The sequence below is a fragment of the Pseudopipra pipra genome, chromosome 17 (assembly GCF_036250125.1).
Source record: "Pseudopipra pipra isolate bDixPip1 chromosome 17, bDixPip1.hap1, whole genome shotgun sequence".
NCBI classification, from domain to species: domain Eukaryota; kingdom Metazoa; phylum Chordata; class Aves; order Passeriformes; family Pipridae; genus Pseudopipra; species Pseudopipra pipra.
The window spans coordinates 3,404,133-3,428,943 of record NC_087565.1 but is presented as its reverse complement, the minus strand read 5'-3'; the positions used below and the strand labels follow the sequence as shown (position 1 = coordinate 3,428,943).

Sequence of the window (24,811 nt, the reverse complement as noted above, 5' to 3'; positions counted from 1 at the left end):
CTCTCTGAGGGGTGGCACCAGGCACAGTGACAGATTCCTCCGTGCTGTCAGTGCGAGCCGCAGCGCCTGAGGGGAAGGTCAGGGATGGTGCAGGGGGATGTTTCCCAGCTCTGTGGAATGAGCAGTGACTGAGTTTGTCCCTGTGCAAGAGTAAAGGCAGTGTTGCAGACCTGCAGGCAGAACCAGCTGGACACAGCGAGGGCAGAGCTCCAGGAAAGGAAAAAACAATGGAAAATAATCTGGGAAGCGAGTTGCTCACATCACTGTGAAATGAGTCTACACAGTCGCATTACCTTTGCTTTCCATCCCACTCAGTTGAAGACACTGTGTTGATCTTATAAATGTCAAACAATTCCATTTCTGAGAACGAATCCCATTTGCTCCGTGGGGATTTGCTCTTCCCGTCAGCCTGCCGGGAGGGAGAGAGCCCCGTGACACACAGCAGGCTGTGCTCGGGGGGTCTGCTCATGGGATCATTCCTTCCCTGTGTGTCCTGTCTCTGCAGGTGCAGGCCGGCCCCCAGGTCCTCCACACCCCGGGTGCGCACCAGGCTTATTTTCCATGAAAATATCACCTTGTTGGGCAGACACTCACCCAGCAGAGCTGCAGTGACAAGAGGGGCTGGATCTTCTGCACCGGGGTCTGGGTTGTAGCTGGAAGACAGCTACGGCTGTAGCTATGGAGGCACAAGTTGAAGAAGGAGGGAAGCCTGGAATGTGTCAGGAGGGAGGAGGCAAGCGGCTGCGTGATGGATTAGTGGAACTCATTTTTTTTAAATGTTTAAAAAAATGATAAAAAAGGGGAATTAGTTAGCCTCCGCAGCTGGCGGGGCTGGGGTTATTGAGGGTGGCTGGGAGAAGAGTTAAAAATAGCAGGAAGGCCCAAGTGGAAAGTTTCTGTAACATCACAAGTCAGGCATTTGGTGCTTACCCGCCCTGACAGGCGGGAGCCCGTGCCAGAGCCCTCTCCACCATCCTCAGTCCTTTCCCACTGACCTCCCTGCAACTTTTCACACGACATCACCAGCCCTTCGTTTTGCTTATTAACCCTTTGCTTCCAGACACCAGATTTGCTTCCAGAAAGAGCAAAATGAGTCATGAGTTGCTTGGCCTGGGAGCGTGAGGGAGCAGAGGAACACAGGGCTTGTGCTGGCCCTCCCTGTGCCCCTGCACGCCACTGGAAGTGTGGGGAGCCCAGAGGGGCTGTAACCCCCCACGTACCCATTCCTGTCTGCATTTCAGCTTCCCCTCCTTAAAAATTCCTCCTGATCCCAGGGGCCCCAGGCGGATTTCACCAGCAGCTCTGAGCTCTGTGCTGGGACTCTCTGGATACACAGTTTGTCCTGGGCTGAGACAAGATGGATGAGCAAGACCTCTGAGCAAGCCCAGCTCACTGTGCTTGTCCTCGCTGCAAGAAAGCAGATGTACCTGGCTGCTCCAACAGGGCTTTCTCCACTTTTGTTTGTCTTTCAGGATTGACAATGAGAGTGGCTGAATTCATTCCTTCTCCCTCTCAGAGCCCCAGGAGTTGTGTCTGGCTCTGATGCTCCAGGAAGGCCCTTGAGCACTGAGCCTGCTGTGCAGGGGGTGGTCTGAGGGTGGTAGAGCAGGGTTTGGGCTGCAAACAATTTTGGTTTTTGGCAGAGTTGTCAGTGGCTGGGGCAGACCATGAGGGGTGAGAAAATACTGCTGGCATGGCTGGGGATCAGGCTGGACTCTGGTTCACGCCGAACAGGAGCTGGGCACGACCCTCACTCGATTTTAAAGTGTTTCTCTGCTTTCCCAGCTGCTTGCATGGTCCTGGGTCCCAGAAAGAGCATCTGGGCCCTCCCCACTGAAAGCCAGTCCAGGACCTTGGGGGCACTGAGAGGGTGGCACAGCTAACACAAGTCAGGCTTCCCTCCACCCACCTTGTGCCCCCTGATGCTGTCATGCAGGGGACAGAACCCCTCTGAGCACAAAGTATCAGCACCACACTCCTGCTTCTCCTCCTCCTCTTCACACTGAAACAGCCAAAGTGCAGCAGCTTGTTCTTGCTGGTGTGCCCAGTGTGGGGTCAGAGCAGTGCCGGCACAGGGCCGGTGCTGGGGCATTTTTGGGCACTGCTGCCAGTGCCATAGTGCTGGCAAAGGCCTGGATCAACCCACAGGTTCGAATAAAACCAACTCTTTCTCTCCCCAGCTCCAGGACAGACCCCGGCCTCGAGTTCCATCACCAGGTCTTGGCGATGGCACTACATGGCTGGGCTTCGGGCTGACAAAGCACATCCCCCGGGCAGGGGCTCGGCTCTCTCCTTACTTGGCGGACCTGGGCTGAGCAGGCCCCTGGGAGCACGGCCGGGCACCGGGAGGACCCTGCCCCACACAGGAACGGAGCATGGCAGAGCCCGCGCCCCCGGCAGCACATCCCGCGGCATCCCGGTGAGACCGCTGCTCCCCGGGACCGAGGGGATACATCCCTGGGGAAGTCACCGTTCCCCGGCACCGCAAGCCCCGCGGGGACCTCGGGGACCGGGACAGGGCAGCCGGGCCGGGCCGGGGCCGGTGCGGGCGGGGATGTGTCCGGCGGAGGAGGGACCGGCGCGGTGAGGGGCTCCACCCCCGGGGCTTAAAGATCGGGGCGGGCGAAGCGCGGCCGTCCCGGGGAAGTTTTGCCCGAGTTGCCGCCAGTTCAGAGCGGGAGCGGATCCAGGAGCGAGACCGGGAGCGGGAGCGGCGCGATCGGAAGCTACCGGGAGCCGGTGCCCCTCGGGGTGACACACCCCCCCGCCCACCCTCCATCCCCTCTGCCCTCGGTGCCGGTGATGACGCTGAACACACAGCCCGGGAACAGGAGCCCGCTGCGGCGGAGGGCCAGCACCCCGCTCCCGAGGCCGGGGGGCACTGGGGCCACCTCGCGGCGCGAGCCCTGTCACCCCCAGCTCGGCCACACCGCCTCCGAGCCGGGCGGCAGGGTCCCCCGCGGCAGCTGGTCCTCCGACTCCTCGGGCTCCTCCGGCCCCCGGGAGCCCCGGTACCGGGTCGTGCTGCTGGGTGACCCCGGCGTCGGCAAGACCAGCCTGGTCAATCTCTTCGCTGGCGTTCAGGAGCGGGAGCTGCTGGAGCAGCACGGAGGTAGGTGTCTGGTGGGGGGGGATTTGCTGGAGGGTCTCCCCCCGCGGGACATCCTGTGGCCCTGTGATGGGAGAAACCCGCGTGCGAGGCAGAGAGGAGCCCGGGGCCCGGCTGTCCGGACAGTGTGGCACCGACCGGGCTCTCCCGGTGTCCCGCAGAGGCTGCATACGAACGCACGCTGACCGTGAATGGAGAGGAGACCACGCTGCTGGTGCTGGACATCTGGGAGCCGGAGCAGCGGGTACGGCGGGGCCGGGGGCTGCGGGGGGTGGGCGAGCTGAGATGTGCCCAGGGGACATTGTACAGGCACAGCCGCTGTTTTGGGGCTTTTGAGCACTGCAAAGGGGAACCTGGACCTCCCCGGCTGTGTCTGGGGCTCACCACTGCAGAGCAGGGGCCACACGCTGGGCAAGACAGGCTGGGGTCACATCTCTGCTCAGCTCTGTGCCCAACCCTTCCTTGGCATGGGAGGCTGCCTGCTGTGTTCTCAACAGTGTGGGCACAGGGACCCCTCACATTAGGGGCAGGCATGTGGTGGGGAAGAGGGGGTTGTGAGGAAGGACTGCGGTGCCAGCCCGCTTTGAAATGCATGGAATTGGTTTGGGAATGGGGCTGAAGGAGCCAACTGGGTAAATCCACGTGAGACAGGGCCACCAGCCAGGACACATGCTTCAACGGGCAGAGTGGTGGCCCTGAGAGCCTGGCACGGGGCATTCCCCCCGCCCAGAACATGAGGTACCTCCTGGCAGAAATGCCAGTGCTGCTGTCACTGCCTCTCTCCCTCCTTCCCTTCACGCCAGGGCCCAGAGTTCCTGTGAGTGCCACCAGTCTCCAGGAGCGGGGATGGAGCCAGTGCTCAGGCTGTGGACAGGGGGGCAGCACTCACATGGGCTGAGGCTGTGTTTGCCTGTAGATGCCCCAGTACCTTAACACCCCAACAACAGCCAATTCTTTCCACTCTGATTTATTCCCACCCTGCCAAGCAGCGCCTGGTGCCTGGCTCATACGGGGTGCAGCTCCCACAACACCGGTGTTGCGTGTCCCAGCATGGCCCCAGGAGACACAGCCTCAGCTCCCTACACCAACATGAGCTCACAGCCCCAGTTCGTCGCTGATGGACAAGGAAACTCTCAAACACCCCCAAAATCAAGAGCTTTCAATCCACATTTTATAATAGGATCACATGTCTGCTCCCCACAATGCAGGGGCTGGTGGGGTGTGCTGGCAGGTCCCATCAGTGCCGGGGACCTCCAGCAGCCCCCGCAGAGTGGTGACATCTCATTCCCCATGTGATGCCAGGGTGAGGAGAGCCAGCGCCGCAGCCGGTGCCTGCAGGTGGGGAACGCCTACGTCATTGTCTACTCCATCACCGACCGGGGCAGCTTCGAGAGCGCCTCGGAGCTGCGCATCCAGCTGCGCCGGGCACGCCAGGCCGAGGACATCCCCATCATCCTGGTGGGGAACAAGACCGACCTGGTGCGATGCCGCGAGGTCTCCGTCGAAGGTGAGCGGGCAATGAAGGGTCTGGCTGGTGAGGATCCCCTGGCGGGAAGGGGGATGTCCATGCCCAGCTGCTTCCCCCACATCTGTGCCCTTGTCCCTGGATGTGCAGCTGCCGTCATGCCTGTGGCACTGCCCGTCCCCCAGCGCCCGGGGTGCCAGCGGGGCCGTGCCCTCTCCCTGCCCTTTCCTTGCAGAGGGCCGAGCCTGCGCTGCCGTGTTTGACTGCAAGTTCATCGAGACATCGGCGGCTCTGCAGCACAACGTGGACGAGCTCTTCGAGGGGGTGGTGCGGCAGATCCGCCTGCGCCGTGGGGGAAAGGAGTCCCACCCGCACCCTGCACCCGGCCAGAAGCACAAGGAAAGCCTCAGCAGGAGAGCCCGGCACTTCCTTGACAGGCTGGTGGCCAGGAATAGCAGCAAGGGGGCCCTCAAAGTCCGCTCCAAGTCCTGCCATGACCTGTCTGTGCTCTGAGAGCAACCATCCCGTCCCTCCGAACATGCTAGCTGGGACTCTCCTCTCTTCCAACAGCGTGGCCAGTGGCTCCATGGAGAGCCCAGACAGGACCGGAGCGATGCTGAGGACATGGAGCTGTTTTCATCAGTGCTCAGGGTTGCTGAGGTGCTCTGGATCTGGCTGCATCCCCTCCAGGAGAGGGGACAAGTGGGACTGAGTCCATGGAGCAGAGGGTGGGACAGGTACCTGCACTTGGGGTGATGGGATTTTGGATCCCAGCTGCTCCTGGGGAGCCGGAGGTGAGGGGTGGCCATGCCCCAGTGCAGGGCTGAAGGTTGCCAGGAGCAGGGCAGGTCCTGCTTGTGGTGCCCATCCTTTGCAGGGCATAGGGACTGGCGAGAGCACCATAGCAGTGTCCACCTCGGACTTCCTGGAGCCTGGCCAGGGAGAGGGGACAGGGAGCACTGGTAGCATTGCCTGGCACCCCGGCCCTGCTGTGCCAGGGCTTTGTTCCATGTGTCCCTGGCACCAGTGTTTCTCAGATGGAGGGTTTTGTGCTGTCTCTGTACTGGTGCGATGGGGAAACCCTCAATCTGCAGAATAAACCGCATCAGGGAGGTGCTGGTCTCTGCTGGGTCCCTGCCCTGGGGAGCCACATCCTGGAGCCACACGGCTGGATTGAAGCCCTGTTCCTTGCCTGTGGCCAGGGCAGAGGATCTGCCTCCTGCTCTAGCCAGGCCTTGGCCAGCTCCATCTCCATCAGCTGGAATATCTTGGGGCAGGGAGAGAGCCTCTATCTGGGGCTTTCTTTGGCCACCCTTGGTGAAGGTCCCCATTCCTCACCCAGTGGTCCAGCATCATCCTCTGTGATGGCAGAATCCCCCAGCCCCCCTGCACCTCCTAGTCTCCATTCAAGCCTGGAAAAGCATCTGGGAAGGGCTGAGCTCTGCTGAGCTGCAGTTTTCAAGCACTGTGGGAGCCACAGCCAGGGCAGGGACTTGGGCACTCAGTGGCTCCTGGTGCCCCGGGAAGGGGCAGGGAGCAGGAGCTGAGTGGGATGGCATGGGCAGGAAGGGACGTGCTTGGCTGCAGCAAGCAGTGAGTGACCCCGGGCACCCGGGGGGGGCAATGCTGGAGCCGTGTGGGCTCTGCCTGTTTTTAGGCTGTACTGCCGGCCAGCAGCTACCCTGCCACAGGGAAACCTGCTCAGCACTCCGGGCCCAGGGCCAGGGAGGATCAGCAGTGCCCTCCCACCCAGGTCAGGAGTTTCTGGTCGCTCTGTGGTCAGAGCGTGGGGAACCACTGCCTGTGACCGGCACAAACGGGATGCTGGAATGGGGCAGTGCCCTGCCCCTGTGGGAAAACAGCTCTCCAGAGGTGCAATCCCAAGTGAGGTCTTCTCCCTGCCAGCTTTGTCCTCAGAAGCTTTTTTCCATGCTGCTTGGTGACCATGGCATTGCTGCTCATTCCTTGCTGCTGCTCTGCTCCAGCTGTTCTGCCCTGGAGCTCCCGGCACGCTGGTTCCTGGTGCTGCTGGAGGCAATGCTGTGGTTCACACGGCGTCAGCCACGCTAGGGCTGAGGGCTGCACCCCTGGGACAGGGGCTCCTTGCTGCTGCTGGTCCCTCCTGCAGCTGCAGCCAGCGTTTCCCTGAGGCAGGAGGTGGCGGGGGGGCCACGAGATGGAAAGTTGGCAGCCGGCTGAGAGGGGAGTGGAAAGAATGAGCTCAAACCCAGAAAAATGTAGCCGTGCTGGAGGGTGGGAGGAGAGGCCAAGGGGGGCCATGGCGAGGGGCTGGGAAATGGAGGGAGGGCAGAAGGAGGAGGCTGTGGGGGGGGGTCCGGGGACTGCCTGTGGCCCCCAGCTGGGCCCACACCTGGGGCAGGTAGTGCTGGGGATCAGTGGCACCAGCCCCTCCAGAGTCATCCCAGTGCCATTCCTCCCTGGGTGACCATTGGCCCCAGTGCCACTCATCCCTTGGTGGCCATCCATCCTAGTGCCATCCATCCCAGTGTCATGGGTCCCTGGGTGGCCATGGGCCCCAGTCCCATCTGTTGCTGGGTGGCCACCTGTCCCAGTGCCATCACTCCCTGGGTGGTCATCCATCCTGGTGCCATCCATCCCAGTGCCACCCACCCCTGGCTGGCCATGGGCCCCAGGCCCATCTGTTGCTGGGTGGCCTCCTGTCCCAGTGCCATGGCTCCCTGGGTGGTCATCTATCCTGGTGCCATCCATCCCAGCGTCACCCTTGCCTCAGTGGCCATCTGTCCCTGGGTGGCCATCAATCCCAGAGCCATGCCTCGCTGGGTGGCCATCCACCCCTGTGTCATCCAACCCAGTGCCACCCATCCCAGTGCCATGCCTCCCTGGGTGGTTACCAGCCCCAGTGCCACCCATCCCGTTGCCATCCCTCCCTGGGTGGTCATCAGTCCCAGTGCTGTCTGTCCCAGTGCCATCTGTCCCTGGGTGGCCATTCCCCCCGGTGCCATCAGCCCTGGTGCCCGCTGCCCTGCTCACACCACTTCCCTGGGATTGGGAGCCTTGCTGGGTCCTGGCCAGGAAGTGGCCACAGAAGGGCACCAGCCCTGGACTGCCCTGGCTCTCCCTGCACAGCCACTTTGTGAGGATTCCCAAGCCAGGCTGGGGTTTAGGGGCTGGGTGGGCACCCAGAGGGGTCAGTGAGGGGGTCAGTGAGGGGGCCAGGAGCTGTGCTGTGCCAGTCCCTGCCATGCCAGGCGGGACCGCAGTAGGCAGCAGGGTGGGATACAGCGGGGTGTGTGCTGGCACGCTGCCTGCTGCTGCCTGTGCTCCTCTGTGGGACCAGCAGCGACAGGGAGAGGGCAGCATCCCAGGCAGGACGCCAGCCCCGCAGAGAGGGGCTCCCAGGAGGCCTTCCCATCTGCCCTCTGCCTGAAACACGGAACTGTGAATCACCCTCCTCCTGAAATAGATTCCTTTTATTTAAAAAAAAAACAAAAACATTTTTAAAACATTAAAGACTTACATTTTAATCCCTGTTGTGCTCCCATCCCCTGCCCACGGCCCAGATCTAAGCTTGGGGCAGCACCATTTCACTGTGCCCAAACCTTCACCAATTTTTGCTTCTCAGCAGACCCTCGCCCCAGCCAGGAGGAGGAGGAGGTGGAGGAGGAGGAGAAGGCTCAGTGGCACAGCTGGGCTGCCAGAGGCTTGGGAATATTTGCGAGGAAAACACACATTTCAGCCAATTTTCCAGCAGAGCCCTGGCCCTGGTCCAGCACAAGGGGAGAATTCCCTGCCATTTATGAGGCATTTTTAACAGAGGGGGCTCTTGCCCGTGTGACTGCTGGGGTGGGCTGGGAGAGGTCAGGGTGGAATTCCCAAGGACAGGAGGGGTGGGCCCTTGGAGAACAGTGAAGGGCAGGGAAACTCAGGGCTGGATGGAAAGGCAGCCCAGGAGGCTGATGGCATCATGGACTCATAGAACCAGCTGGGTTGGAAAAGACCTCTGAGATCATCAGGTCCAAGCCTTGATCCAACATCACTGTGGTTACCAGACCACGGCACTGATGCCACATCCAGTCTCATTTTAAAAACCTCCATGGACGGAGAATCCACCACCTCCCTGGGCAGCCCATTACCCTCTTTGTAAAGAATTTCTTCCTAATATCTAACCTAAACCTCCCCTGGCAGAGCTTAAGACTGTGCTCTCTTGTCTTACTGATAGTTGCCTGGGAGAAGAGATCGACCCCCCCCGGCTACACCCTCTTGTCAGGGAGTTGTAGAGAGTGAGGAGGTCTCCCCTGAACCTCGTCTTCTCCAGGCTCAACAGCCCCAGCTCCCGCAGCCTCTCCTCATAGGACTTGTGTTCAAGTCCCTTCACCAGTCTCGTTGCTCTTCTCTGGACCTGCTCCAGCCCCTCGACATCCTTCCTGAACTGAGGGGCCACACCTGGACACAGCACTCCAGGGGTGGCATCGAGGTGCCACCTCCCCCGCTCCGGGGGGAGCCGGGACCCCCTGGCTATCCTCACACAGCGGGGCGTGGGCAGGGGGGGGCGGGCCGGGAGGCAGAGCCCCGTTGGGAGCGGGGGTGCCGAGGGAGTCCCGGGGGAGTCCCGGGGGGTCTCAGGGGGTCCCGGCGGTGCCGCGGGCGCTGCCCTTCTCCTGGCAAAGGGGAAAGGGGCGTGTCCGGCTTCAGCGCCGCTGCGTCGTGACGCACTTCCGGCCGGTAAGGGGGACGTGTCGGCGCGGACCGCGGTGGGAGCAGCCGCCATGGAGGAGCCCGCGGCGCACAACGGCAGCGCCGCCGGGGCCGCGCCCGGGGCCGGCGCCGCCGCCCGCCCGCCCGCCACCCCCGAGGGCATGGCGCTGGCCTACGGCAGCCTCGTCCTCATGGCGCTGCTGCCCATCTTCTTCGGGGCGCTGCGCTCCGTCAGCTGCGCCAAGAGCAAGGTACCCCCTCGGCCCCCGGGGGGCGGACGGGCCTATAGGCCTCGTCCCCCCCCTCCCCCCTTCCTCAGGGTCCCCCCTCGGGCGGATCGGCAGCTGCATGTCGCTCGCCCCGGAGCCGTCGGTGGGCCTGGAGTGGCGGGGGACCCCCGGGGAGGGAGCTGGCGTGCCCCGGGGCGCGTCCTCACCGCCCTGATAAATTCAAGTGGTGCAAAACACAACCGTCCCTTGTCCCCCCGCAAGAGGAGCTGTGCTGGGGGGACTCGTGTGTGGCTTTGCCCCCCCACGCCCCGCAGCACCGGGACTGGTCCTGGGGTGCCCTCCTGCCCGCACACCCTGTGCTGTCCCTGCAGCCCCTCCTGCTGCGCTGTGCTGGACTTAAATCCCCAACCTCGGGCTCCTGCAGCTCAGGAGGAAGGACTGTTCTACACAGTCCGTTCTGCTGGTATTTTTAAAAGCTCCTTGTGTGCCCTTAAGCCTCACATCATGGGGTTCAGCTGATTTTAGGGAGGCTCCTGGCAGCCCAGGCAGCTGGGGACTGTGAGCAGGGCCTGGCTGGGGTTTGGAGGGGTTCTCATCTCATGCAGCTGGAATTTGGGCACAGCGTGACAAGCTGCACAAGGGCTTCTGCTGAGGTGCCCTCAGTCTGTGTCGGCCTCAGGTGTTTGCCTGGGCGAGATTAAATCTCTGAGCAACTGCCAGCTGGGCTGGGAGCAGGCAGGGAGCAGACCCTCCACCTCCTTTGAGAGCTGAAGGTCTCCTGTGGGAAATGGCTTGGAAGGGGCTGTTTCAGCTGGTGCAAAGATGTCTTGGAAGAGGCTTATAAATCTGGGGCTTTTGAGCACGAGGAGTGTCCTGAGAGCAGGGTGAGGGCTGAGAAGGTGGCTGGAGAAACACGTCATGCAGAGGGTGATCACAGATGGTGGCACAGATGGGGCTGGCTGGGTGTGAGCAGATAGGGAGCCCAGCTCCCCTCTGGGCAGGGGAGAAAGGAGCAAAGCCAGCACAGGGTTTTTTCCCTTCTCCAAGAAGACAAAAGCAGTGAATTGTGGTCGCCCTGGGAAGGAAAAGTGCAAGGTTTGTGTCTTCTGTCTCAGGCGCTGCCCGTGGCACAGCCTCACCTCCGGGTACAGCAGGGGCCAGCGGGTGCCTCGTTCCTCTTCAAACCCCCATGGAGCCCCTCTTGTTGTGTCAGGTGTGAAGCCAGAGCAGGGGCTGATCCACTGCTGTCCTGTTCTTCTCTCCCCAGAACTCCTCGGAGATGCCGGAGACTATTACCAGCCGAGACGCTGCTCGCTTTCCCATTGTTGCCAGTTGCACCCTCCTGGGGCTCTACCTCTTCTTTAAAGTAAGTGAGTGGCACTGGAGCCAGGGCAAACCGTGCTGCTGTGCCTGGCAGGAGCTCCCAGCACAGGGCTGGCTCCGTTTTTGGCCCATAGTGGCTGCACAGCTCGAGCTCTCTGGTGTCACCATGCAGGAGGATGTCAGTTCTTGCATGAATTGTCACAGCTTGGAGGAAATTGGAACCTGTTTATGCACAGGTTGGTTCTGGAGAGCTGCCGGGAAGCAAACACAGCCCTGAGCTCTTCCTGCCTCCGTGGGCCAACCTGATGGGGCACAAGCTGGAGACAGGGGTTCCAGGGAGTCTGGGGGCTGAACGCTGCTGCCTCTGTGCTGTGCTCCTGGAGCTGTGTCTGCTGCAGGCTGGGGGAGCCCCTGTGTGACCAGGTGAGGTCTTTTAGATGTGCAGAGCCCACAGGCAGAGTCAGGCGACCTGAGTCACGGATGGGAGCTCCCAGCAGCAGGTGCTTTTGGCCCTGTGGAGGTGTCTTGGCCTGAAGCACTTGGGCTGCCCATGCAGGTCTGGCTGAGTATCCAGTGAGGCCTGAGGAGCCACGGGGCTGCAGCAGAGAGTGGCAGCTTCCAGCCAGGCTGTCCTGGGATGCCTGCAAGGTGCCGGGGTGCTCCTGGCTGCTCAGGAAGTGAGGGTTAAGGTGCAGAGTTGGGAATGGTGCAATTTGTTCCTTCCTCTGCCAATGGCAGTGACCACACAGCAGCTGTGGGCTCCTGCCCTGCTTCGAGCAGCCTCGTGGGCCGATGGCTATGCTGTGCAGGTCCATTCCAGGGTGTTCCTGGGTGGCCACTGCTCTGGAAGGTGAGGTCATGCCACAGCCTGCACAGCCACAGAGCTCAGCTCTGCTGCAGCAGCCAGGCTTAGGCCTCTGTAGCACCATGCCCTGCTTTCCCAGGAATGCAGGTTGGCCTGTGTGCTCACCTGGGCTGCTGTTCCTCTTAGGTCACCAGTAGCAAAGCCAAGCATCTGCTGAGTCTCTCCTGATGGAGCAGCCACTAGATCCTGCTGCCAGGCCCCTCTGGCTGCTGTACGGATCCTGCAGCCCTTCCCTGCAGCCCACAACTCGAGGCCCACCACCTCAAGTGCCTTTTCTGCCTGTTACTCCTGGCTGGGATGGAGACACTGAATGTGCAGTGTGGCCCTGCCAAAGTTGCTTTGATCAGCAGCTCTTCCTTTTAATATCTTTGACGTGCCGTGCACTCTCCTATTCCAGGATCCCCCTTCCAGGAGAGCACAGAGGGCCCCACGGTCCCCCCATAATGGGTTGTAGGGGTGTGATTCAGTAAGGAAGCCTATGTGTTGGAGGGCAGAAGTTTTAATAACACCCCATTTAATTAGGGCAGGGGATGCTGCTGCTCCCCCTGGACAGGGCAGCCCTCGGGAGCGGTGCCTCGCTCCCTGCTCCATGGGGGAAGATCTGGCCTCCTTTCTGCAGCACTGGAGTTATTTTTTGACCTGAGCAGCTCACAGATGCACCATAGCTCGCAGGCCTATTGTGCTTGTTCTGTGACCACATGGCTATTTCCAACAAATTTCCCCTCAGCGCACAGGAATTTGGGTTATTCCAGCTATTCTTCTCATCTCCCTGGAGCACTGACACAGCAGCTGCTGATAGAAGCATGAAGATGGGGAGGATGCTGCGGTAACTAACCCCTCTCTGGGTTTGTCTTGCAGATATTCTCTCAAGAGTACATCAATCTTCTGCTTTCCATGTATTTCTTCGTGCTGGGGATCCTGGCCCTGTCCCACACCATCAGGTACAGCACAGGATGGGTGTAACTGGGGCAGAGCTGCCCAAGGCTTCAGTTCAGCTTATTGTGGGGTTTTTGAGCACCGTTGCCCTGCAGCAGAGCCAGGTCGTTAGGGTATTGGCCCAGCCTCTTAGGGTATTGTGCCTTAGTGGTGGGAAGGGCCAGATCATGCTGTGAACCCTTCCTTGTGGGGGAACCAGAGCCCTGGGGTCCCGGTGAGCTGGTGCTTTGTACGGCATCACTGGGAGAGCTTGTGGAGGTGTGAGTGGCTACCATCATGGGACAAGGCCAGCTCACCCTGAGGAGCTGCTGTGGCTTAGAGTCATAAAATATCCTGAGTTGGAAGGGACCCACAAGGATGGAGTCCATCTTCTGACCTTGCACAGGACAATGCCAAAAATCCCACCGTGTCCCTGACAGCATTGTTCAAATGCTCTTTTTGCTCTGGCGGGCTTGGGGCCGTGATCACTTCCCTGGGAATCTTGTTCCAGTGCTCGACCTAATATCCAACCTATCCCCCCCTTGGCACAGTCCTTACTGCCCTGTGGAGGGGAGAGCTCCTCAGCACCCATGTGCCCTTTATGGGATGGGTGACACAGGCAGCCAGAGCTCACAGGAACACCCCTGGCCTCTCACACTGATATGTGGTACGAGGTGTTGAAAGCTCAGGCTGTTTCAGTAACTGAAAAAGTCAAACTGGTTTCCTGTTTCCTGAGCTCTGTGGTGTTGGGGACCAGGTGCTTTCCCTAGACAGGCGCTGGGCAAGAGCTTTGCTCTGCTCTGGCAGAGCTGTTCAGTGGTGGCCCAAGCAGTGCTGGGTGCCCAGGGGGCTGTGGGGGCCACAGGGCACTCGTGGGGTCTGGGGTGGGCCCTCCCTTTCTGCAGGTGCTGCTCTGTCCTGTTACCCTGGAGTATTTATGGGCAGATCAGGCCTCTGGGGAGGATGAGTTCATGTGTGTGGCTGTGGCTTCTGCCCATCCCTGATGGGGCAGAATTTGGCATTTCCCCATCTGGGGAGGGGGTGTGGGGCCCCCTCACATGCAGAGGTGCTGGGCAGCGTGTCCTGCAGGGTTTCTGTCGAACTGCCCTTCTCTACACCTCTCGTTTCAGCCCCATGATGAACAGATTCTTCCCTGCAAATTTCCCCAACAAACAGTACCAGCTCCTCTTCACCCAGGGCTCCGGGGAGAGCAAGGAGGGTACGTTGGCTCACCGGTCTCTCAGGGGAGCCTGAATGTTTTCTGCCTTTACTGTTGGGGTTGTTGTTTTTTTTTGGGGTTTTTTTTGGGTTTTTTTTTTTCTTTTTTTTTGGTCTTCTGACTTTTAGTCCATTGAAACAACCTTCTCAGAGACTCTCCTCTTGCTCCCCACTGTGCTTCCATAGCCAGTGTGAGCCCTGTGTGTCCCTGCAGAGCTGGGCTGGCACTCTGCCTCTGTGGTGCCTCTGGCTGGCAGCGAGACCCCAGAAACACCTCTTGCAGTGCTGTAGGGATGGAGCTGTGGCTGCTGTTAAATGCACAGCCTTTATTTAAGCTCCTTGGATAGCACAGTGCTGACTCTTTTGTGCTGCCTTATTCTGATCGAGATCTTTGCACTGGTAGAAGATGCTTCGATAAGTATCTTGCCCAGTAGCTTTACTGGCAAGGGAATACCTCTGGTAATACCACCAGGAGTTAACTGGCACAGGAAGAGGGAGAAGATCTGCCTCTCACTGCTTTAGGCAGTGCCTGAATCCAATTTCCTTATTGACAGCAGGATCATGGATGCTGTCCATGTGCAGAGTCTGGCTGAAGGAGAAGGTCTGGGCTTCCCAAGGCCTGGCTGCTCACTCACAGGTGGTTTGCACGTGTGTCCCATGGGTACAGTCCCCTTGTTTGGGACATGAGCACTTTGGGATGTGAGCATTGTGCTCCCCGGCTGTGGAGTGGCTGATCTTGGCCCTGTGCGGGAAGGGGAGCTGCCCTTCCTGCCCAAAATCTGACTTCTCTGTTTTATTGCAGAAATAGTGAATTACGAGTTTGACACCAAGGATCTCGTGTGCCTGGCCCTGAGCAGTGTTGTGGGGGTCTGGTACCTGCTGAGAAAGGTAAGCAAGGCAGAGCTGGGGATGGGGCTGGATCAGGCACGGACCCCTTCCCATTCAAGGTGGGGGTCCCATGAGCAGTGAGACCCAAATCTCCTTTTCCTGTCCTTCTCAGCACTGGATTGCCAACAATCTCTTCGGGCTGGCGTTCTCCCTCAATGGGGTGGAGCTGCTGCACCTGAACAACGTCAGCACCGGCTGCATCTTGCTTGGGGGCCTCTTCATCTACGATGTGTTCTGGGTAAACGGGCACGTTCCACAGGCCGTTGTTGGAAGCACAGTCCTGGCATTACGCCTCCCCAGAGGCACCACACTGGCTGGATGCACGTTTGCAGTCAGGATTTCCACTTTCTCAGCCCAGAGGAGTGTGGTGGGGTTGATGACAGAATCCACAGTGGCAGAACGTGGCTCAGCAAATGGGTTTTCTTTTAATCTCTGGCTCAGAGAGCCCAGGGCTGGCGGGGACCTCATCAGGGTTGTTGTGGTGTACTTGATGTGTGTCATATCCGGTTCTGAGTTCCCCACTGTGGTCTTCCCAATGCCTGACAGAGCTGTTGAGTGGGCTGGAGGCTGCTCTGGGGCACACTGATCCTGCTTGTATGAGCTGTGCCCCGGCTCTGTCATCTGCCAGTTTTGTTAGTGTCCTTCTGTTCCCTTGCACGGAGGAGATCAGACCCTGGAATGCTTCCAGTCTCTTTCCCTCAGCCAGTGCAGCACCCTGACTTCTTCATTTTGAGGTTTTCCTTATTTCCTGCAGTGTATTTGAGCTGCTTTTGTAGAGGAAAAGGGGAAGAGGAAGGGAGGAATGCAGTCGTGTGCTCCCCTCCAGCCATGGGTGAATATTTGTCCTTGTAACATCCATATTCCCCAGTCCTTCCTGCTGCCTCCACCTTCTGAATCACCATGTTTCCAAATGTCTGAGAGCCTTGTATACCTTGAGGTCTGTCCAGCAGCTCTGCAGCTGCCTGAGTAATCCCTATTTAAGCCTGGCTACTGGCTGGTACTGCCCCTGTTTCACAGGCTCGTTAACAGTCTGGGCTCTGTGGTTTTTTAGCCTGTGGGCCACTTCCTCCACACAGCTCTCAGCTGGAGAGGACTCAGCCTTCTGCTTTAGCACACCTGGAGTCTCATGCCCTGCTTGGTATGTGAGTGTCTTCCCAATGCTTTGGAGACAATGAGTTCACCCCTCACTGGTTTCCACTTGCTGGCTGCCTCCCACCTCGGCTTCCCTGGAGATCAGAGTATTGTCAGAGCCTTATGGAAGGGCTGTCTTGAAATGGAGACCCTCTTGCTGTGCCCCTCTGCAGGGACCAGTCACTTGGATCTTAGCGTGGATTTAATCACAGTGAGATCCCAGGAAGGTTTCAAGAAGGAAGGAGATCTGCTCAGTGGGTCGATGCTATTGCCCCCACATAGTCTTGGGGTGAATTTGCATGTGGTGCTTTTCCCTAGTCCCACTGTGGAGTCCTTGTGCAGCAATGCCCAGAGCTTGCTGCACCTTATGGGACTTAATCTGATGGTTTAAGGTTTCCCTTTAATCCCTGGCTCTATGATCTTGCTCACCCAGTGCTAACCTGTTTTTTGTGCCTGCTGGACTGGAGGCTTGGAGGTGGAGAGGAGCAGAGATCAGGGTGGCTGCCCTTGGTGTTTACAGTCCACCCCCCAAACGCTGCCAGTATTTACAGCTGATAGGGCTGTGCAAGTAAATGACCTCAGAGCAAACTACAGCAGATCTGACACTTGTTCCTGTCCCTGCTGGAAGCTCCTGAGCTGGGACCCTCCTTTCGGACTTTTGACAGAGTACACAAATTAGAGCTGAACCGAGGCACAGGGCTGGGGGGTGGGGAGGGCTGGGGGGTGGGCAGCAGCTCTGCCATGTGAGTGCTCTCCCCGTGCTGCTCTGAGAGCAGGACAGCTGTGACGTGCCCACCTCCCCAGGTGCCACCTTGTGCCCCCTCCCCTGGGCAGTGGGCTCACTTGCAGGGCTCCTCTGCCCACATTTTGGTATCTTTTAGTTATTTTCTGCCGCTGAGGCCACTCCTGGCCCTGGGGTGAGGGTGTAGCTGAGTGTGTGTGTGTGTTCCTGTGCAACTGTGGTCACCCTGGACTCCTCTGCTTGCCCCTAGGTCTTTGGCACCAATGTGATGGTGACGGTTGCCAAATCATTTGAGGCCCCAATAAAATGTGAGTAGATCTTCCCTGGAGTCCATTCTGCTGCTGTCTCTGCCCCGTCTGCCCTCCACCCCTGGAGATGGCTCAGAGTGGGGGGGTGTGCAGGAAGCTTTTCTGCTAGGGACCCCTCAGACTCCCTGTCACTGACCAGCCCCAAGCCAGGCCAGGTTTCTGGAGAGGGATGATTTGCAGAGCCCTGATCTGTCTGGGCTCAGTCTGCACCTCCAGAGTGGACAATTTCACCTGCTCATAAAAAAAATCCAAAACAAAGCAACAAAAAAACCTCCCGCACTGCAAAAAAGCCCCACAGATCCACAAAAGAGCTGGAAAGGTGAACTGGTGCTGCAGTGGAGCACACAGTAGTTTGGGTCCTGGGAGCTGGGGTTGAAACCTGCACACAGGACTGACTGTGAACCCAATGGTTTCTCATCCTGGAGTTGTCCCAGGAAGGAGAACAAAGGGAGGAGGGGGCTGAGGACAGGAACAGGGGTCCTATCCTGCTCTGGTCCTTATTTGCCAGGACCACTGGGCTTGGGGTCTGCTCAGCAGAGACACTCCCACTCACTGTGCCTCTGTCTGCTCCTTGCAGTGGTTTTCCCTCAGGACCTGCTGGAGAAGGGGCTGGAAGCCGACAACTTTGCCATGCTGGGACTGGGAGACATTGTCATTCCAGGTAAGGGCAGAAGAGAGGGGACGGGACTGGGATCCCTTGAGGGGGCCATGGGGAGCTCAGCGGGTGCCTCGCTCTATCCTTGGCCACACCAGAGCCCTGGGGGTCTCCTGATGGAGCTCCCAGCAGATCCTGGTGCTGTCCCGGTGCCCTGTGCCACGAGAGGGCACTGTCAGCCCAGGCACAGCACTGGAGCACCACCGCGGGTCCTGCCCTGCCTCAGCCTTCTCTGCTCCTCCAGCCCCTCGCTGCCCCTTCCCTGCTGCCTCCAGCCTCTCATTGTTCCCTTCTCCCCACAGGGATCTTCATTGCCTTGCTGCTGCGGTTTGACATCAGGTGAGTGGGTGGCAGGGAAGGGTCTCCAGCAGGTTGGGTCTTCCAGCATATTTGAGCTGCTCTTGTAGAGGAAAAAGGGGAAGGGTGAGCCAGGAGTGCAGTCGTGTGCTCCCCTCCAGGGCTGAGCGTGGGGACCTGGGATGAGGGGAGTGTAAGGAGAAGCTTTTGGAAGGGCAGAGTTTAGCAGTGCTGGCTCTGTGGGTACATCCTGAGTGCTTGGGGTGAGTGGTTTGAGTTCAGACATTGCTGTAGGACAGGCAGCACAGGGATGGGGGTCGGGGCAGCAGCACGTAACAGCTCTGGGGAGCCTCCCCAGCTGCCTGGAACTGAGGAGGGGAGGGCAGCAAGAGGAAGCTGGGACAGCGTGGGAAACAGCCGGGCGTGCTGGCACCTGGGAGGTGCTCGCGTGGATGCAAATCAGTGCCTGGCAGTGCTGGCTGCCTCCAGGTTGCCACTGATGTTGGAGGAAGCAGCTCCTTCCCACACAGGGGAGCTGCACCTACGGCCAAGCTGGAGCAGTTGTCCCACACAGAAAGGCTCCAGGGAACGGGGCGCTCCGTGTGACTGCGGTGATGTGGCCCCGCTCCCGTTGCACAGACCCTCTGGTCTGTGCCAGCTCTTCCAGGCGTTGCCACCCACATCCTGCCTGCACCTGCTGGGAATCCAGTTCCCGTGGCCTGCCCTGTGATAAAACAGCACCTGCTGAGAGCCAGGGACAGGCTGGTCTCCCCCAAGAAAGTGGGACCCTCTCCCTGGGTCGCAGCACCAATTCCTCCCCTCCCAGTCACCGTCCAGCAGCAGGATTGCTTGTCTCCTTCCCTTCTCCAGCCCCTAACCTGGCTGTCACCCCCTCAAGTCCCACAGTGCTCCCACAGCACCGGGGGGCTGTAGAGGCAGAGCATTGCTCCCCACACCCCAGCGTTGGTGGCAGATGGATGAGAGCACTGGGCCAACTCCATTTGTGACCACTGGCATTCCACACATGAGGTCACTGGGCTCTTCCCTTTCCCTATAGCCTGAAGAAGAACACGCACACGTATTTCTACACCAGCTTTGTGGCCTACATCTTCGGGCTGGGCCTCACCATATTCATCATGCACATCTTCAAGCATGCCCAGGTGAGCTCTGCTGTGCTGTGCCCCACAGATGCACGTCCAAGAGGGTCAGGCCAGCTTGGCCATGAGGTTCCTGCATCCTGCCAGGAAAAAGTAGGATGTGTTCCTTCTCTTGGATTTGATTTTTCCAGTGCCTGCCTGTACTTTTCCCTGCCCAAAGCTTGTGTGCCTGGCTGGAGCAGAGACCTGTTCAGGGCACAGATCCTGTGTTTTCAATAGCAGCCCCTCAGCCAGGCTGCCCTGTGGTTTCTGGCTCTTTGCAGCCAAGCTGCCCTGAGCACCTCCTGGCTGTGCTGCAGGGGGCCCTGGGAGCCCGTATGGTGTGGTCTGCACAGGGGCCCTCGGTGTATTGGTGGCCCAGTGGGACCTCATGGCAAGGATTTTCACAGAATCCCAGAATGGTTTGGGTTGGAAGGGACCACAAAGACCATCTCATTCCAACCCCCTGCCATGGACAGGGACATCTTCCAGTAAGCTAGGCTGCTCCAAGCCCTGTCCAGCTTAGGCTTGAACACTTCCAGAGATGCAGCAGCCACAGCTTCTCTGGGCAACCTGTGCCAGTGCTTCATTGCCATCACAGGGAAGAATTTTCTCCTAATATCCAATCAAATTTTGGGCTGGTGCAGCTCTAACTTGGCTCTCGAGGCTGCTTTTTGGGGTGTTTACCTTCTGTGCAGTGCTGTGACAAACACAGTGGGTGCAGAGGGGACAAGGCCAGCTCGCCTCACACTTCTCCCGAGGGGTGATTTGTGGTTTGGTTTAACAGTTGTTTTCCTCCCCCTCAGCCTGCTCTGCTGTACCTGGTCCCTGCCTGCATCGGATTCCCACTCCTTGTGGCCTTGGCAAAGGGAGAAGTAACTGAAATGTTCAGGTGAGCCTCAGCTGGGGACGGAGCTGTTTTGCCGGCGGCACTGGAGCACACCGAGCGTGCAGATGTTCCCACGCCCGGGCACAGCTGGAGGGGCGGGTTCACCCGGGGCGTGCTCTGGGTGTGCGCCGGCACGTGCGTGGGTGGAGGGAGCGGGTCTGTGTTCGTACACGCCGGTCCTGGCTCCAGCCCTCTCCCAGGAGCTGGGTGGGAGCTGTGGTGCGGTACCAGCAGGCGGGCAGGCAGCACCTGGTATTGCTTTACGCCCCAGTGACAAACCCTTCCCGTGCGCTGGCAGGCAGGGGAGGGTGGGACTGCACACCTGGTGTGGACATACTCAGTCATTGTGTCCCAGGGCCCGTGGGTGGGGAAGAGTGGAGCCAGAGCCAGCTGTGAGAGCAGCCAAGGCTGGTTCAAGCACATCCCACACTCCCCACTCGGCTGAAGCCTCCTGGTTCGCAGCAGTCTTCCTGCTCTGGGGACTGTGGGTGAAGAGGAAGGGGGCCTATGCTGTGCTGTTGTGCTCCAGCTGTTCTCTCAGCCTGTCCAGGCATTTGCCTGTTGCTGTCAGTGGGCAGCTCTGGCCTCCTGCCTAGGCTGTCCCTCTGAGTCACACAGAGCATGGCCTGCGCTGCCTGAGAGCTGTTTCTCTGCCATGCTCAAGGCTCGGTGGTGGCTCAAAGCAGCTGGAGGCAGAGGAGGGAAGGGAACATCCTAAAGTAAGGCCACATACGCTTTAGCCTCCCCAGTGCCCCTGCCCGAGGAGCCTTCCTGAGCTCCCAGCCTGCTCAGAGGGAAACTGGGCGCAGCAGGGAGCCAGCTGCCCTCCCTCCCCTCCTCTCCTCTCCCCTGGGAGATGCAGGTATGTGTGTTCCCAGCGGCTCTCAGCTGGGCTGGTCCCCAGCCCTGCCGCACCTGCCCCTCCTTTGATGTTTGCTTGCTTCTGACAACGCTGCTGCAGGCGCTGAGTGTCCTGGGATCGTCCTTCCTGTGCACCTGGGATCCTGCAGCCGCTCTCCCCAGCGCCGTGACTCATCAGCTGACAGCAGCAGCACCTCCTGCCAGGAAACTGGGGAGAGGCGAGCTGCAAGGCCGGCCTGCACCCGGGGAGCCTGGCAGCCAGAGGCTAGTGCCCCCCAGAGCAGTTGCACAAGCTGCTCCAGCAGCAAAGTGCTGCCAGGGCAAGGCAGGATGCTGGAAGGTTGTAACCTTGACTGCCCCTGGGGTCCAAACCTCCCTTGAAGTGGCTCCAGTTGCAGGCAGAGGAAGTGGGATTCCATGGGACTGGTGCCTGGAGGGCAGTGGCTCTCACCGTAGGAATCCCACCAGGTGTAGCTCCCCTGTGTGCTTCGGTGCACCCTGATCCTCCCTGGAGCTGGCAGGTCCCTGTGGTCTCTGCCTGCACATGGTGTCTTGCAGCAGCGAGGGTCTGCAGGCAGGGTGAGAGCGAGCAGGGGAAGAGGTGCTGATGGAGCAGAGGTGGGTGACACTGGGATCAGCTCCATGGCTCCCAGCCTTGCCGAGCCTCCCTAGGCTAGGCAGTAAGCTCTGCTCTGCCTCCCTTGGCAGTGGGAACCCATCCTGCCCCTCACGTCTGGGGACACGCTGTCCTCGAGCAGCAGGGCAGGCTCTGCTGCATTGCTCTGCCTCCTGCCCACTGCTGCCTCCCCACTGCCCAGGCCTGCTTTCCATGGACTCCAGCTACCTGGCTCAGCTCATGCCAGTGGGAGATGCCTTAACCCCAGGTCTCAGTGCTCACTTTTCCATTCTGCAGCCCTGCCCTGGGATCTGCAGGCAAGGAGAGACCCCAGCCCGAACCAGCAGGTGCCAGCAGCTGGAAGGGGGATGCCAGGCTGCCTGCACAGGGTGGTGGGTCCTCAGTGCTCTCACTCCAGAACTCTTCTGCTTTTCTCTCTCTCCCCCTCTCCTTTCTGTCCTTGTCTTTCCCCTCCTGCTTCCTCTCTCCTGCAGCTACGAATCCTCTGCTGAAATCTTGCCACACACACCAAGACTTACCCACTTCCCCACGGTGTCTGGCTCGCCGGCCAGCCTGGCTGATTCCATGCAGCAGAAACTGTCCTGTCCCCGCCGACGCCGGCAGCAGAGCCCCAGTGCCATGTAGCCGCTGCCGCTGGGGCCCCCTGTCTGTCGCTCTGGCCAGGTAGGGGCAGGTCCCGGCTCTCCCTGGTCCCAGCTCTCCCCATTCCCAGCTCTCCCCGCTCCCTGGGCAGAAGCTGGAGCTGTCGCCTTCCTGCTGTGGGCCGGATTCTCTCCCAGTCTGAGAGAGGAGACTGGGAAGGGCGAGAGGATTTGACATCTCTGCCCTGGTGTTCCTTTCTGCTGGAAGCAGCATTCCTGGATTTTCTTTGCCAGAGCCCTGGGGCTGTTGCTGGAAGGAGTTTGCAGCCAGAGAAGCGAGACTTGGGGGGGGGGATCACTGCTGTTGGTCTTGCTGCAGCTCCCCCATTAACCGGCCCTGCTGGCACCAGGGCTCAACCAGGGAAAGTGTGTGCTATCCAGAATATCCAATGGTGCTCTTGGGAGCAAGGACAGACCCCGGGCACAGAGCTGATCCCTGGCTGGGTACACCCCATCCCTGGACATGTCCAGGAGGGTCACATCACTCATCTCTGCCTGGGCTCTGCCCCATAGGGGTTCCCACACTGGGGGCTGTTGGCTGGAGCCACCCCTTCCTTGGCACAGCCACGGCAGAACAGACCCCAAGGAGGCCATGGGCTGGGCTGTCCCAATGTGGCACAGAGCTCTGTCCCCAGGGAGGGGCTGGCCCCACTCATTCCTTCCTCTTGTCCTTCTCGTCCCCAGCTACGAGGAGAGCTCAATCCCCAAGGAGGCGCCGGGGGCCTCCAAAGAAGAGCTGACAGAAGCCTCCAAGAAGGAGAAGTGACCTTGCCCGTGGGCCATGCCCGGCACCGCTGGGCTGGGGCCCTTCCAGACCCTCTGCAAGTGACAGGCGATGAAACAGTTGTGCAAGAGCATCGTGTTGTGTGTGTCGGAGCAGCCACCCAGGTGGGGTATCGATGTACGCCAGTTTTTAAATTTTGTATTGTGCATTTGCTTTCTCTCATATTAAACCATGTTGAAGGAAGGAGTGCTGGTTGTGCCCCCACTCAGCTGGCACCGGGATCAGTGTCCGGCTGACCCGCCTTTCCCCAGTGGGGCCGGTTGCCATTGTCTGGCTGTTTCCAAGTGACCGTCCCCTTCCCCCTCCCACTCCTCTGGCACTCGGCCTTCCCCCAGCCTGGCCCCCACTCTGCAGCACCCAGATCTAGGGCCACAGTCACTGATTCCCAAGATTGGTTTGAGCCGAGTCTGGCCCTGGAGCAGGGTTGGCTGAGCAGGGATCGGGGTGCAGGGACCTGACAGGGTGGGGACGTGCTCTGCCTCAGATGTGGGGGGGCTCAGTGAGCTGAGGCTGAGCCCCCACGGCCTGGGGGGAGCACACACATGTGAGATAGAGGTGGGAGACCCCAAACTCAGCCCCAGAGTGGGATGAAGAGAGCATGGGTTGTCCCCCTTCCTTGCAGGGAGCCGGACACCATTCTGCATCCCCTGGGGCTGGAATGGGCAGAGGATGCTGGTGCAGGCTTGGGGGCTGGAGGGGCCGCAGGCAGGATCTGGGGATGGTTCAGGCAGCTGCAGGCAGGGGCAGCTCCAGCAGCTGCCTCGGCTCCCACTGGGACCAACTGCCCTGTGTCCTGCAGCACTGGCAGTGTCCTCCCTGCCCGTCCTTGGGGCCCGCATGCGGAGGATCCTGCATCCCTCTGGCCATGCCCACTGCCAGAATAAATAGAAAGTGTTTGCTGGCTTGGCAGCCCCTCCACAAAAGCCGTATTGAACCATTATTCCCCGCGCCGGCTGCGAGCACTAAAAGTGGCGCCTCGCGTTCTGCCATCTAATGACCCTTTGCAGGCTCCTACAGATGTTTTCTATGACTTACAGCTCCTTTTCCAACAGCCCTGTCCGCAAAAACAAGAGGGGCCACTTTAATTCCAATTAAATACCTCCAGCTAAGCAAACAGTGTGCAGCAGGGCCTGGGCACAGCGCGGCCGCCAGGCCCGGCCCACCGAGTCGCTGAGTCTAGACTCCAGATGTGATTTCACCAGCCTCCAGTGTTCCGTGGAAAAGGACTCTGGCTCTGCCATGGGGCTCAGCACTCTGCCCCAAGCCAGGACCCCCTCCCCATCACGGCATGAGGGTGTGTGTCCCCTGGTGTGGGGCTGGCAACGCATCCTGTGAGGCTCTGCATCCTCCCTGGCTTCAGGTGGTGTGAGCTGCTGTCCCCATGGCCTCGCACGCAGCCTCCAGAGCCCCCCACGGGTGCAGGAGCAGGTTGGGGAGTGCACCAGGTCACCAGCGCCAGCATTGCCCACTGTCCTGCCTCCCTGCTACCCTCCAAAACTCGCCGGGGGGAGGGGGAGCTTGTGCCCACAGTAGGTGTGGTGGGAGTGTGGTCAGGAGCTTTCCTGGGGCTGCAGGGAAGCGGAAGGCCTGGGGAGGGGAGAGCAGGGTCACCCTTTGCCCTGCCTGGCCGATAAGCTGGGGCTGGCCAGGAGGAAGGAAGTGTGTTGGGCTCTGGAAGGAGCCGCCAGCAGAGCCGGCGCCACGGCAGTCCCCGGTTCCCTCGCCTGCTGCACCTGGGCCTGTGGCACCTCCACTCCCGGCACTGCCGCAGCCACACGGCTCCACTGAGTCTGGACCTCCACTGGGCCACCTTCCTCTCTCCACAGGATCCTTCTGGCTCGGGGAGGGGGCTGCGGAAACATGGATGTGCTGGCTCCAGCAGGAAACCTCCATCTACTTATCTGCACCCAGCCAGGGCAAGGGCCAGAGCTGCCTGTTCTGAGCAGCTGTGGGGTTTGGGATGATCCTCACCCACCCACTCACCTCCCCTCGGGGCAGTGGTGTAGGTGCCCACCGGCCAGAGGAGTGAGCCCCTGGGCA

At 60.1% G+C, this 24,811-nt stretch overlaps 2 protein-coding genes across 4 annotated transcripts; both read left to right on the top strand.

The window, feature by feature from the left end:
* The first annotated feature begins 442 nt into the window (after window positions 1-442).
* On the top strand, window positions 443-5,690 carry REM1 (RRAD and GEM like GTPase 1). The gene is made up of 4 exons (XM_064673848.1): window positions 443-3,112; window positions 3,271-3,353; window positions 4,412-4,616; window positions 4,810-5,690. The coding sequence occupies exons 1-4, from the start codon at window positions 2,803-2,805 to the stop codon at window positions 5,085-5,087; spliced, it is 876 nt and encodes a 291-aa protein (XP_064529918.1). The 5' UTR covers window positions 443-2,802; the 3' UTR covers window positions 5,088-5,690.
* A 3,595-nt stretch (window positions 5,691-9,285) lies between these two features.
* Window positions 9,286-22,954, top strand: HM13 (histocompatibility minor 13). 3 transcript variants are annotated; one of them, XM_064673796.1, is made up of 13 exons: window positions 9,286-9,502; window positions 10,749-10,847; window positions 12,528-12,610; window positions 13,715-13,803; window positions 14,605-14,690; window positions 14,803-14,928; window positions 16,814-16,871; window positions 17,449-17,532; window positions 17,829-17,865; window positions 18,881-18,983; window positions 19,766-19,851; window positions 21,623-21,717; window positions 22,672-22,954. In XM_064673796.1, the coding sequence occupies exons 1-13, from the start codon at window positions 9,323-9,325 to the stop codon at window positions 22,725-22,727; spliced, it is 1,182 nt and encodes a 393-aa protein (XP_064529866.1). In that variant the 5' UTR covers window positions 9,286-9,322; the 3' UTR covers window positions 22,728-22,954. The 3 variants fall into 3 exon arrangements, with proteins under 3 accessions (XP_064529866.1, XP_064529867.1, XP_064529868.1); XM_064673798.1 differs by lacking the exon at window positions 21,623-21,717 and adding an exon at window positions 21,820-22,009 and having other exon boundaries at window positions 9,308-9,502; XM_064673797.1 differs by lacking the exon at window positions 21,623-21,717.
* Window positions 22,955-24,811: the final 1,857 nt, after the last annotated feature.